Source organism: Megalobrama amblycephala, linkage group LG8, assembly GCF_018812025.1.
Source record: "Megalobrama amblycephala isolate DHTTF-2021 linkage group LG8, ASM1881202v1, whole genome shotgun sequence".
Lineage (NCBI taxonomy): Eukaryota > Metazoa > Chordata > Actinopteri > Cypriniformes > Xenocyprididae > Megalobrama > Megalobrama amblycephala.
In genome coordinates, this window is record NC_063051.1 from 20495904 (window position 1) to 20510584 (window position 14681).

At 36.8% G+C, this 14681-nt stretch overlaps 1 protein-coding gene across 3 annotated transcripts in view; it reads left to right on the plus strand.

The window, feature by feature from the left end:
* The window catches only part of pik3r3b (phosphoinositide-3-kinase, regulatory subunit 3b (gamma)), a 202177-nt gene that overhangs the window by 112691 nt on the left and 74805 nt on the right, over positions 1–14681 (plus strand). For all 3 annotated transcript variants that reach the window (XM_048199967.1, XM_048199969.1, XM_048199968.1), the window contains 2 exons: positions 2975–3176; positions 6535–6620. In XM_048199967.1, the coding sequence (XP_048055924.1) occupies positions 2975–3176; positions 6535–6620 (288 nt within the window). The remainder of the gene's footprint in view (positions 1–2974; positions 3177–6534; positions 6621–14681) is intronic.

A 14681-nucleotide genomic window follows, 5' to 3' on the forward strand; every position in this document is an offset into this window, starting at 1 on the left:
GTGTGTGTGTGTGTGTATTAGTGGGGGCGCAACTATGCCGGAGGGTAGGTTCACACCATCTCTCTCTGACTTCGATCTGCATTACTCCCACTGAAAATGAAACAAGCGCACAGAGTCTGCCCCATCTTTTAGATATGCCTGGTTGCTCATAAGTGTTGCCTGACTTTGTAAGGACAAACAGAATTATGTAAGCACCCTCGCCGAGTAATGCCGCATCATGTTTCTGATGCCTGAGAGTTCTTGCAGACAACTTATATCCTTAAATGTATTGATTGAATAATATTTAAGGACATACACTGCAAAGTGCACACTTTATTTTTTCCACTAAAAAATACCTCCCCCTACCCCACCCCCCCAAAACACATACACACACACATTTTTAGGTATGAACCATTGAATCTTATAAGATTTAGTTTCTCAAGATCATGCAATAGGAACATATTTCCTTAATAGGCTTATACGCCTAACAATTTAATTTCATGTGTGTCATGTGCGTTACTTAAACAAATAGCAAGATCTGAAGTGAAATATTACATCATAGTAACTACTACTAATAATTAATATTAGTTTTGTGATGAAGTGAACAAAAATCAAGACAATGACTCATATAATGCACTTGGGTTTATAATACATTTTTTTATTGGGTCACTTTGTCTTCAAATCTTATAATGCTAAGTCACTGTAGGATGTGCCATATGGCATATTCAGCATTTATGCAATAACCGTTCTTAAAAATCAATGGGCTATTATGACAAATAAGCTTTTCTGGAAAGTCCCTTTGTCATGGGGTGCCCTTAACAATGCCAAATCCTACCTCCCTCTTTCCTGGATGAAATCCATTTGATTGTGAAATCAGGCATGCTTTTGTTTGATATCCTTAATTTAATCAACAAACCAATTCAAACTATTAAATCCATTTTTTAAATACCATGTTATCCAAAACTCCTGGAGTTTTATGATGCATGACTTGAGGGTTTCATTTAAAAATTCATTTAAAGCTTTAAATCTAACACGAAACATCAAAATTTTGCTTCCTAAAGCATGACAGTTTAATTCAGTAGAAGAAAAGTGCAAAAAATCTGGTAGACGTGGCTCCAATTAGTGTTTTTGAGTACAGTTGAGTGTCTAAGTTTCATGTTAAGAGCATTACTCAGTGGTATCTCTCATGCTTTGAGCACCGGTGCCAATCTGGCTGGCCAGGAGCCAGTGTTCCCTCTTCCAGGAATGCGATTGGCTGTCTGCAGGGCTCCCCTTCCCCCGGTTGTGTCGTGCTGAGTCCAGATGGACTCGGCCAAGTTCCCAGCCGTGGCCTACAGCCCATGACGCTGACCTTTATTGAACAGGGGTCAATCTCTATCGGTAATCTCCAGGAGGCAGCACAGGGTGGGACTGTCCGACTCCAGACTGGGGGCATGGGTGTCTGTGCATGTATTACTGAGTGCATGCATATAACTTGTAGATAGAAACCCTCTTGTATCAATGGTCAGTGAGTCTCAGGCCAAGGTCAAAGTACTGACCCGTTTTCTGATCGGCAGATTGTCAGACATTCATCACTCGACCCCCTGCCACCCACTGCTCATAACCTTTGACCTGTTAGCACTTATCTTCTATAAGCACTATGGCAGAAGCGCCTTAACCAGCCAACACCTTAATGGCTTTGTTCATGCTCATAATTCATGCAGGAAATGCAGTTGGCAGGGGACTGATTCTGTGTGTTTATTAGTGGGGGTGAGGGGAGAGCAGCTTTTAGGCAGTAATCTTTACTTACATTGAATGTGTCGTGACAGGTAAGATTTACTGAGTGTATTGCAGGACTGGCCTATCTGCAAGCTGACACCCTTGACACAAAATTATGACTATAACTATTATTTCAAAAATGAAAGGGAAATGAAAAAATAATGTGTGCATTTTAGAAATGTTATCAAAGTATGGAGAAAGCTAACTACAATAATAATATTTATAGGAACAGTATGTGTTAATGTTTATAATATAATATAATATAATATAATATGTACTTATTTATAATTGCCAATGTTTTATTTATTTATTTAAACATATATTATAATATATCTGTTTAATATAAATCATATATACTTTGGTGGCTAAGAATCATAATTTAATAAGTGGTTTAGAATCAACATGGCATTTATTACATCTCTGTAAGTTAAATTCCTTCATGATTGGAGTCCTTGTACATTGTATTTAGAAAAGCAGATTTAAAGAAAATTTTGTTTAAAAGAGATGTTGTGTACCTTTTCTATCGATCATGGTGGCAATTATTCGTCAAATGATGGTGACGAGTTATAAGTAAGCATGCATTCCAAATCAACAGTGGTATCATAAGTAAATTGGTATCACTTAGTAAATTTCCCCTCATTCTATACTTTCCAGACTGGCTGATGTTTTGCATTGATATAGACACTGTATACCTCTTCCTTTGGCTGATGAAGACAAATTTTCATTGTGTGTAAGGGACTTAGGGATGAAATGCTCATATCTTTGCTGTGCCACCAGGGTCCACTTTAGCTCAAATAAGCCTGAATCACAGATGCTGGCCTCTTTGCTGTGGGAAACCCCATCTCAAAGGAGCTCATCAATATGTTGGAAGCTGTCGAAATAACTGCATTGTCCTTGTGGGTGCTCATAGACAATGGACTCGAGGGCAATGTTAGGCTAGCACTTTAACTCCTGCTGAGCTAACTTTCCAGTCCCAGGTCATGGGGTTTGTGTTTTTATGTGCCCCAATGTTCATTGGTGCTGTTTGAGTTACACCTATATTATTAGAACCACTGGATGTTTAGCCTGTTATTCCCTGCTGGTAGATGTTGGTACTGCGTTATCTCGCTGCTAAAAGCATCTTATGCATTGACAGCCATTCAAAAGTATCAGGGCATTTGAGACAAAAAGGTTGAGAACAACTGCTCTATAACATAGTCTGTCTGTCTCTCTCTCTCTCTCTCTCTCTCTTTCTTAGAGACCCAAAGCATGGAGGAGTGTGGACAGCAGCTGAAAAGAATCCTTGACTCCCCCAGTGTCCCTCAGGCTAACCACCAGCTCCTGGTTCATCTGACCCGACACCTAAGCAAGGTGTCTGAAAGTCGGGGAGCAGCTCAGGCAAGCCCCAGGCTTCTGGCTCTGGCCTACAGCGAGGCCATCTTCAAAAATAACCACTTCAGGTACTGTAAATAACTTGTAGTCAAGTGAAATTGACAGTCTTTTAAGAGACTGAAATCTACAAGTCTTTAAGATAAACTACCATTTGAACATGTTAGGATAGAAAGATTTTTTTAAAGGTTTTTGAAAGAAGTTTGTAATTCCAAGGCAGCATTGCAATTTAAAATAAATGTTTTCTATTTTGATTTATTTAAAGCTGCAGTTCGTAACTTTTTTGGGTTAAAAATGATCCAAAATCAATTTTTGAGCAAGTACATAACCAGACAGTTACCTTCCCGATTCACAACAGTAAGCTTGTAATATTGTTTCTAATAAGAGCGGTACTGCTGGGTTTCCGCGTTACATTCGAGCATGCAACCGGTCATCTTTGCGTCATTAACGTCTGTTTACTTAAAGAAGGAGTCCCAGCTAGTAGGCTATATGGCATGTGGAGTATGCTGCAGGTGGCGGATCATTTACAGCCTTTTCTCACAGCAGCAGGAATAATTAAATGCATCATTTTGATGGCGAATTGTAATCCACAATGGTCCAAATGACAATCATCAGTGACAACTGTAGATTCACCGGTAGTCAAACGGAAAAGACTTCAGACTGCGGAGTGGCTACAGAAATTGAAATCTACAGGTAACGCCAAATATACACGAAATACACATAGTCACGCAATGATGTTGTTAACATTAACAATTTGAGAACAAAGTATAGCAATAATAATAATTTGCAAGGTCTGATGTGATCCGAGCTAAGCGATCGTTAGATTTAATCACCATTGGCAGCGCAATTTATTGTAATGCTTTTTTCTCAGTTGGTCAGAACAAAAGTGTCAGATTTGTTACTTGTTCAGATTAAATGTTCCAGTGAAAATTCTTATTTTGGCGTAGAATCCGTGATTCCGAAGTACAGTATCCACACCAACGTGGTGACTGACAGTAAACATTAGATTTATCTGCACTGAGGAGCCGTGCCAATGCACGACCCACGTAAATATGATAATTTCACAAATAACTGCAATTGCAGGTTTCAAAAAGAGATGGCGACAAAGATACAAAACTTACAGACTGCAGCTTTAAAAACTTAATGTTATGATAGCAAAGCTGTCAGCATCATTACTCCAGTCTTCAGTGTCACATGATTCTTCAGAAATCATTCTAATATACTGATTTGGTGCTAAAGTAACATTACTTCTTATTATCAATGTTAAAAACAGTTGTGCTGCTTGAGTTTTTTTTTTTTTTTTTTTTTTTTAAACCTTCATACATTTTATTGAGTGTGGCATGATGAATAGAATGCTGAAAAGAACAGCATTTATAAAATTATAAATGTCTTTTTGTCTTTTTTTTTTTTTTGTCATTTTCAATTTAATGAATCCTTGCTGAATAAAAAAAAATCTAAAACTTTTGAATTATGTAAATGCAGAATAAGGGGCTGCTAAGAAACAATGAAAAACCTTTATTTGTATGAGTGTAAGGTAACTTGATTATAACAAATTATGTAACAAGATAAATTACTGTGACTTGGGTCTGAGTTAAAAGTCTTTATTTTTCTAGAGCAGCTGCATTACAATAGAAATATGTTTGAGACTAGAATAGAATGTATTATCATGTTCAATTTTGTGGTTGCTCTTGCGGAAAAAACAGTCCTATAAAAATGACTAAAGGCGTACATGCTCACATTTACACTTGCATACATGTTCTTTGTTTCAGCAGAAAGCCCAGTCGAACATATGTCGAAGCCTATCTTTATTCCCCTAGTTTAATTAAAGTGGAGCAGAAAGAGATGAGGGAGCTGTTATTTCTGATCTGTCCCTCAGCCCACTGTAAGACAGCCCTTAATGGCTGCAGCTCCAGTACAGTCTCCTGAGAGGAACGGCACATAACATACAACAGATGGGAATGCTTATTAAAATGAGGTGCACTATGTTACAATACCTTGTACTTTCCAATTGAAGAGTGCCAGGAGTGAATGTTGATAACTCACTATTCATGTAACCTGACTGTTATTATGTACCAGACCTCTGTATCAGACTATAATGATACAGAGTCTCAAACATATTTCTATTGTAATGCAGCTGGTAGAGAAAAGTAATGACTTTTAACTCAGACCCAAGTGTCAGTAATTTATCTTGTTATAATTTGATATAAATAAGTTACCTTATACTTACACTAAGTTACCTTAATTATGCTCAACCTTTTATTAAGACTTTTTATGATGTTACAAAAGATTTCCATTTCAAATAAATGCTGTTCCTTTGAACTTTCTATTTATTAATGAATCCTGAGAAAAAGGATTTCCACAAAACTAGTCAGCAGCACAACCGTTTTTAAAATTGATAATAAAGAAAATAGTTTCTCGAGCACCAAATCAGCATATTAAAAAAGGATTTCTGAAGGATCATGTGACACTGAAGCCTGAAGTAATGACGCTAAAAATTCAGCTTTGAATAAATTACATTTTAAATATAAAATGGAAAACCGTTATTTTAAATTGTAATAATATTTCATAATGTTGTTTTTACTGTATTATTTTTGAACGTAGTAAGTGCAGACAGTGGTACAGAATAAATACTATATTCATATATTATGGTATTTTCTTTTCAGGAAACTGTGGTATCAGCAAGGTGCATGTCCAAATAATATAGTAATACCATGGTAATTTTTGGCTATATAACTAGCCATAACTCGGTTAAATAGCTGGTGACATCACACCCTCTATAAAGTGTCCTCCTGAATGAAGGACTTTAGTGCACATAATAAAGAGTAGTGTGCGAGTGAGTCACTGCTGACTCAGTCAGCACATTGTAGTCCATTAAGTCGCCTTGCTCTTATTCGATTGCGAGCTGCTTTCCTGTCTCTCTGCCAAGAGACTCCAGTGGGACTTTCCCTGCTGTTAGCGGCCTGTCAATTGTCTTATGGCTCTGGTGTAGTTCAGGCAAAAAGCGAGAGATAGAGAGCGGATGTGGAAGTGGAGGAGGGAGAGAGAATGCATTATGCTTCAAACAGTCATTTTTGGTTAGTCATCAGCTTCACTCACTACCTGAGGTCACTGAGGCATCACAAGACCAGAATTACATCTGAATACATAAGCAAATGAACTTTCGCCTCTAAAAATCCAATCGAGTTCTGACTGTAAATAAGCAGTCATAAGTTCGCCCAGCAGATCAGCTGCTGCAACTCATGACATGACCCATGTGTGTGAGAGATTAACTCTTGATGTGTGTTGTATGTGTGTGAATATAAGTTTCACTTCTTTTTTTATCTGAACTTTCCATGTTTCGTGACTAGCAGTTGTATATCAGAGCATTTGTTTAAGTCCAATGACACTTTTTTAACCATAGCGTGACATACACTTTCTCTCTCACTCCAGTGCGGATGTAAACCCAGAACACCATGTGAAGATTCTTGAGGCACTTATCATGGTTGGAGGCCTAGTGGAGATACAAGCTGCTCCAGGTAGGTCATCAGAGGTTCTCATTATTTTATCTTCTGTAGGTTTGGCTTTAATTTTAATAACTCACTTTTGGAACTGTGTGATTGTAAGCTTATTGGATCACCACATCTTTGAGTATGGACATTTCTGGAAGTAGATGTGAAGTAGTGTCTTCTGTGGATCTAGGCCAATGAATTGTGTGTGTTAGAAAGGGAGGTTGAGAAAATTGATTAGTTGATGTGAGTTTAGTAAATGTTCATGATACTTGCCTCCATAGATTGCTGCTTCTTTACTCCACTCAGACCTGACAAAACTTTGTTGTTATGGATCTTCTGGCTTGACATGCCCTTTACTTTCATTATGTACTGTAAGGGTGGTTTCACTGCCGTGGTTTAGGTTGCAGGATTTCCGAATGGCTAAAGAAATGTTATTTGTATGATGGTGTAAAACTGCACATTTCTTGTCTTTTACCACCCACTGCTACTTATACCAATGATGGAAATAAGCTCAGCTAGAAGAGCAAAATATGTGGGAGAGCATTGCTATAGAGTGACTATATTGTATTGAAATGGGAAGGACTTCAAAGTTGAAACCGGATCCAAACTAGTTAGCACATCATTTGTAATTGAAAGGGTTTAACCCTCTGGAGTCTGAGGCTGATTTGGGGCTTGGAGAAGTTTTGACATGTCCTGACATTTGTGCTTTTTTCAGTTGTTCATAAACATATAAATGACAAAAGAGTCATTACACTGTATTCAGCACAAACTAGGCTACAATAATATGTGAGGAACATGTATGTACATGTTTGTATTTTTGAAGGAATAATGTTTATGCATGGTTATTGAAAAAACTAAAAACTTAAATCACTGAAATAAGGCCAAAAAAAGTATATTAAATCTGTGTTCATAAGACTTTTGGGTATTGGAGGTTGTAGACTAGAGTTTTTGCTTCAGAATTATGTAAAAATTATGCTGCCTACTCCTCCATATAAAACAATATATTGATTTAGTTTTTGTAAGACACTTTTTGTCAAGAAACACAGTATGTGTGGAGGCGTGAATCTGCATGAATAATGGGCCATTTACACCTGAGAAGACAAAAGAATCGCATAATAATGACCTGAAATGACTTGCATATTAATGAGGCCTTTCAGTCAGGTAGGCTGTGAAAAAAAACCTCTGTAATAATGTCTCAGCTCATCATAAACAGCAATACTGTGAAATATTATTACAATTTAAAATAATGGTATTCTATTATATTCTTTAAAATAAAATGTATTTCTGTGATGCAAAGTGTCTGAACAATTATGTTACCTCTATGGCATTTCATATAGGCTTTTAGCTTAAAAGCATGCACATTTGGAGAAATATTGATGGATTTTTATATATTTATGTCAATTTTCTATACTGAGAAGTAATATTTATTGTCATCACTATGAGTGCTGGATACTGTTTTTTCAATTCATACTTGCAGCCGGAGGGCGCTCTCTGTACACCTTTAGTCCACCTTTATGGCTCTCTTTTCATACAGATTACATAAACACAGAATGTTTGTTTTCGATTTGACTTGCACGATTTAAAACCTGACATTTCGACGTTTCTTTAGACGTAAGTGTCATTTTTTTTGTCATTAGTATTCATAAGTTACAGTTCATTTTCTGAGAACTATCAGATTGGACTTCGTTCAGAGGGAGAGGAGAGATCACGCATCATGTTAGTTTTCTTTATTTTACAAAAAGCACAACATTGTGTTTTTACTCTGAGTGTATACAAATAAAAGAAGACATTCTATAGTTTCAATTGATATATTACTTATGTCTCTATGACAAGAAATGACGGAGTATTTTAAGTCTGTTTTGCTGCAATGTGAAAAAAATCCTGCAAAACGCGCCGGTGCGTTTTCAGACCTCAGGGAGTTAATGACAATATCTGGTTATGGTTACACTTGAAATAGTTAAAAAAAAAAAAAAAAAAAAATAGATGTGTGAGATGATAAAATCATATACCATTAAATTATACCCAACATGTATGTAAAATGTTACCTGAGAGATAGAAAGACAGAGAGAGATTGAGTGAGAGAAAGTGTAGAGAGAAAGAGAGATGGAAGGCAGAGCTCAGGTAGAGAGGAAGAGCAAAGCCCAAAGAAGCAAAGACAAAGAAAAGAGAGAAAAGCCCAGAGAAAAGAAGAGGCAGAGCAACAGTTACAGTCTTTTTTTTTTATCCCTTCCTTGACCATGTGACTGAAATCCAAATGTGAAACATTCAAACTGACCAATCGGCTGATTACAGCTTCCCCTGCCATACTAAAGGTGTGACAATAAGCAGACACCTGATGTACACATCTTGGCCTACAGGTCCTGATCACTTATCAGCACCTCTTGTGCCTTTAGGAATTACAAATGGCCCTTTTTGGCAAGGAAAAGGGGGTTGGAACAGGAAAACAAATGTCTTTGTTCATTTTTAACATTACAGTTAAATCCAAACATTGAGTTTCAGTCACTGAACTTCCTGCAATATAGGCCTAGAAGTCTGGAGAGAGACTGGAGTCCTAGACTGTGTTCCAGGAGGTTAACATTAGCCTGTTTCTGACACACAGGCTCAGTTTGGGATGAGGTAACAGACTATAACTTAGAGCTAATAAATGCACCCCCCATGGACACATACACAGATTTATGGGGTCTGGTGTGACCTTCTCTTACTGCTGTGGAGTCATAACTTTAGCCCCAAGGCAAGACGAGGGTAATGATATGGATGGCAACCTAAAGCTGAGTCTTACTTAGAACTAATAGTCATGGTCAGACTTTTATTCTTATTTTAAACTATATTTAAAGATTTAATTCGATTAGGCTGTTAATTTAATTAAATTAGGTTGTTATACAATACCGTTCAAAGTTTGGGGTCGGTAAGAATTTTGAAAGAAATGTCTTATGCTCACCAAGGCTGCATTTATTTACAAATTTTGTTTATATCCAAATATAGTAAAAACTGTAACATTATGACATATTATTACTAGGGATGTGCCTGAAGCTGAATACTATGTTTAGAAAGGAAACAAACTATGGAGACCCTAAAGGGACGGGAGGAAAAAATATGTTTCAGTGCTTTTGCATTCTCTCGCAATTATATAGTTGGGTAATTATATTGTGTATGAGTTGCATGCATGCATCAATATGCATGTTATTGAAAACACCTTTGAATGCATTTTTTTTTTAATTCGTATGATGGTAAAGCTGAATTTTCAGCAGCCATTAGACTTCAGTGTCACCATTCTAATATGCTGAATTGGTGCTCAAGAAACATTTCTTATTATTATCAGTGTTGAAAATATTGTGCTGCTTAATATTTTTGTGGAAACCGTGATTTTTTTATTTTTTTTTTCTCTTTGAATGAAAGTTCAAAAGAACAGCATTTATTTGAAATTGGCATCTTTTGTATAATTATAAGTGTCTTTACTGTCACTTTTGATCAATATAATGGGTCTTTGATGAATACAACTATTATTTTATTTTCTTACACCTTTTGAATGGTAGTGTAATAACTTTCTGGTTAAAATAGAAAAATTAAAAACAATAGAAACATTTTTATTCCACTTGCATATTTTACATGCACAGTACTACTATCCCTCGAGCATACTTTTGAATTTGTGTGGATAAATTAACTCAGAATCTGCAGAGACTGAGCGCAGACTCTCCTTCCTAATGGTTTCATCATCTCTTTCGCTAAAGGCTACATTAACAGGGGTCAGAAGGCACAGGAGGCTGGATGGGTGGCCTATGAACAGAGTGAACCTCTTCACAGCCCAAAATGTGATTTTATACAGAACACAAAAAGAGCAGCCAGAGCAAAAAAAATGGGTTAGATCACATTTATTCACATCATAACCCATCAACTTATGTATGACTTCCTTTTTGGAGGTAGCCAGTAATGTACTTAGAGTGCTTTAGCAAACAACTGACCCCTCCTGGGCCTCCGGCTCTCCAGTTTGGCCCTAATGTGTTCCAGCTTGGTAAAGTTTGTTGGCAAAACATTGCGTTTAAAGAGCAATCTTTTGGGGGCCACGTCAGGCTCACTCTCTCTTGGATGACTGCACTTGTCAAATGCTGATGGATTCACTGTGGCTGTTAGCATGGGCTCTGGAGAGAAAGTGAGGGAGTAAAAGAAATGGAAAGTAGGCAAATACAAGAAAGCAAAGAGAAGAGTATGACGAATACAGTTTAGGAAAGGTTATAGTCACTCTTGTACTATAGTTTTTCTGTCACTGTCGGGGACTTCTGTTCTTTTTCTTTATGGAGATACAACAGAGGAAATGCAACTTTTAGAGCATTTTGAATGTGTGTATGAGTCATTCTTGCTCTGTTCCAAAACCAAGCATGTAGGAATATTGTGACATGTTATTGCATTTAAAAATAACTGTTTTCTGTTTTAATAATTCTATTTTTTATATATATATATTTTAAAATGCAATGACAAAGTTTTTTTTTTTTTTTTTTTTTTTACTCCAGCCATTACTCCAGTTTTCAGTGTCACATGAACCTTCAGAAATTATGCTAATATGCTGATTTGGTGCTGACGAAATATTTTCTTATTATTTTGATCAGTTGAAAACGGTTGAACTGCTTAAAATTTTTGTGGAAACAATGATACTTTTTCTTTTTTTTCTTTTTGACAAATATTAAAGGTGCCCTAGAACTTTTTTTAAAAGATGTAATATAAGTCTAAGGTGTCCCCTGAATGTGTCTGTAAAGTTTCAGCTCAAAATACCCCATAGATTTTTTTTTATTCATTTTTTTAACTGCCTATTTTGGGGCATAATTAGAAATGAGCCGATTCAGGGTGTGTGGCCCTTTAAATCTCGTGCTCCATGCCCCAAGAGCTCGCGCTTGCCTCTACAACATAAAAAAAGTTCAAACAGCTAATATAACCCTCAAAATGGATCTTTACAAAGTGTTGATGCAGCATGTCTAATCGCGTAAGTACAGTGTTTATTTTGATGTTTACATTGATTCTGAATGAGTTTGAGGCTGTGCTCCGTGGCTAACGGCTAATGCTACACTGTTGGAGAGATTTATAATCTGCTATTTTTTGCTATTGTCCTTGCTTGCTTACCTAGTCTGTTGATTCAGCTGTGCACATCCAGATGTTCTGCCCTTGTCTAATGCCTTTCATAATGTTGGGAACATGGGCTGGCATATGCAAATATTGGGGGCGTACACCCCGACTGTTATGTAACAGTCGGTGTTATGTTGAGATTCGCCTGTTCTTCAGAGGTCTTTTAAACAAATGAGATTTATATAAGGAGGAAACAATGGAGCTTGAGACTCACTGTATGTCTTTTCCATGTACTGAACTCTTGTTATTTAACTATGCCGAGGTAAATTCAATTTTTGAATCTAGGGCACCTTTAAGTTAGTGATTAGTTGATTCACTTTAAAAGTTTGTAGTTTTTTATTTGTAATTTATTTAGGCAAAGTTGTATATACATTTAATATAGGCCATTTATTGCTTATAGACCATGGCATAAAAATAACCATCAGCTAGAAATGTAATAGTGGTGTATTCCTAAAATAAAAGTGCATTTCATTTAATACTGGATTAAAAATTGAGGTAACACTTCACAATAAGGTCCCATTAGTTAATGTTAGTTCATGCATTAACCAAGATTAACTAATATGAGCAATACATTTGTTACAATATTTATTTTTATCTTTATCATCATAAACGTACTCCACACTGCTCCAGTGGGCTAATAAAGGCCTTCTGAAGTGAAGTGATGTGTTTGTGTAAGAAAAATATCTATATTTAACAAGTTATAAAATAAAATATCTAGCTTCTGCCGCCTTCCACATTCAACTTACGAAGAAAGCGTAACGCCTCTCACAGTTCAAAACGCTTACGCTACGTCCTATGCCTTCCGTATTCAACTTACGAAAAAAAGCGTAACTGACGTTGCGTGTTCATCAGAAAGAAGAAAGTCATATACACCTCGGATGGCTTGTGGTTAAGTAAATCCAAAGTCCCTTTAAGACAAGTCATTTCACTCGGCGGCCATCTTTGAAACGCCTCTCGAGCATCCTGGGCATTATGCTGCTCCAAAGCTGTTTGCCAAGCTTTCGATTAAATTTCATATTTGAAATCACCAATGAAATCTGACAACAACTGTCTCATAATTTTTTTTCCAAACGCTCGAATCATGACAAAAAAACCTGTATTTTTATGCTGGATCAAGCTAATGCGCATGCGCAGACCTAAATGCGCATCTCTTGTGCCTCATTTCGGAGGCGCGCGTCTGACTGTTTCTATAGAAACCGGTGCTTCTAACAGCCGCTGCAGTGACGCGATGACTTTACCAGTCGGCGATTGGCTCTTATTTAGAAGTCGGGACTTATTCCGCCATATTGCGCGTTACACTTTCTCCCATTCAAAACATACGAGTGACACGTCTTGTGTTATTCAATAGTCTTTGGTAAATCTTAGGGTAATTTTACATTTATTGTGAAAAAATCCTTTAACATTTATTAGTAAATTTTGAAATTAACATGAACTAAGATTAATAAATGCTTTAGAAGAGTTTTTCTTTGTTAGTTCATGTTATCTAATGAATTAACTAATATTAACAAATAGAACCTTATTGTAAAGAGTTACCATTGAGGATTATAAAACTTAGAGTTGTGTTTGCTATGTATGATGAGGTATCACACTGTTAGCTTATCAACATGCTCACGCCAAACACTTGTAAAATCTAAAATTCTAACTGTAGTGATTTTCAAAGAGTTTGACATTAGCATGTTGCTAAGATACATTAGAAAACGGATGCCTATGTAAGCAATAGTGAGCGAGGCAGCACACTTGATTTTGGAAACAATGTCTAAATTCTGTATCATCTAAAGGCCATGGAATGTTGTTGTTTTTCTTCCTTTTTTGTTTTTACTCAACCATCTTCTTTCTGGTTGTTTCATTCTTTCTCATTTAGTAATGTGCTGAGTTGGCACATTTAAAAAAATAAAATAAAATAAAATAACATTTCTTGGTTTTGGTTGAGGGAGCGCTCATTTATGTTGTTGAAAAGTCAGATCTATATCTGTCACTCTCTCTCTATATATGTTTCTCTGTCCCTCCTAGCTTTTCGTTTCCCATCACTCAAAGCTGTTCTCGGTCATGCCCTCAAGCACTGACTTTAACCTCCATATATACACAAGCACACATGCATCCGTTCTCTCCTGAGGTCATGTTGCAGCCTCATGGAATTCCCCACTGGCTGACCCAGTGTCCCAGATGACCCAGTGAAAATGACCAGTGCTTTCTTCCGCAGCCTCTCAGCTGCACACAATCACATGCTTCAATGTACCATGTAATAATCTTTGAGCTGCTCACTCTATGCCTTTGTTCCACAGCCCTTTTTTCCTTGCCCTATCTTCATCCATCTAGGGTCATTTGCAAGCACAAGCTCAAATTTGGCATTCTGCTTGGTCATACAGGCCTCAAGCCTGGTCATTATGGGCAGTTGTAGAGCTGAAGTCTTAAGAGTGGGCAGTTAACATGATGTAGATGAGGTCAGGTATGATGAATCATTGAACTATTCATCACATTTTATACTTAGAATGCTTAAGATTACTTTTTTTACTGTATATTTCACATGATATTACCGTCAAGCTGTCCTCATACGCCATGGACTAATTCAACTGATCTTTAATGCTTAAGAAGAGCAGATGCCTTTTCTTTCCCCCTTTCTCTCTCTCATTCCCTGGCTTTCTCTCTCTGATTACACCATTTCTTCATTAAAGAGATAGCAATCTCATTAAGGTTGCCTCGGTTGCACTCTAAAACGCATTAATCTTCCTTTAAGGATCCCCTGCCTTCTCTTAGCACAGGGAGAATCAAGCGCTGATTAATATGACGTGGTCGATCTTAAGCTGTTTAGCTAGTTCTACCACTGTTGATCAGGTGATCCGGAGAAAAATTAGCCACAGCTGATGTGTGACGTTCTTTGCTCATTTGCATCGTAAAAACAGGAAGAGTTCATATGAATTGTGGACATGGAGCATATTCACTTTTTATTCATTCATTTTCTCATCAAGGATCTAATAA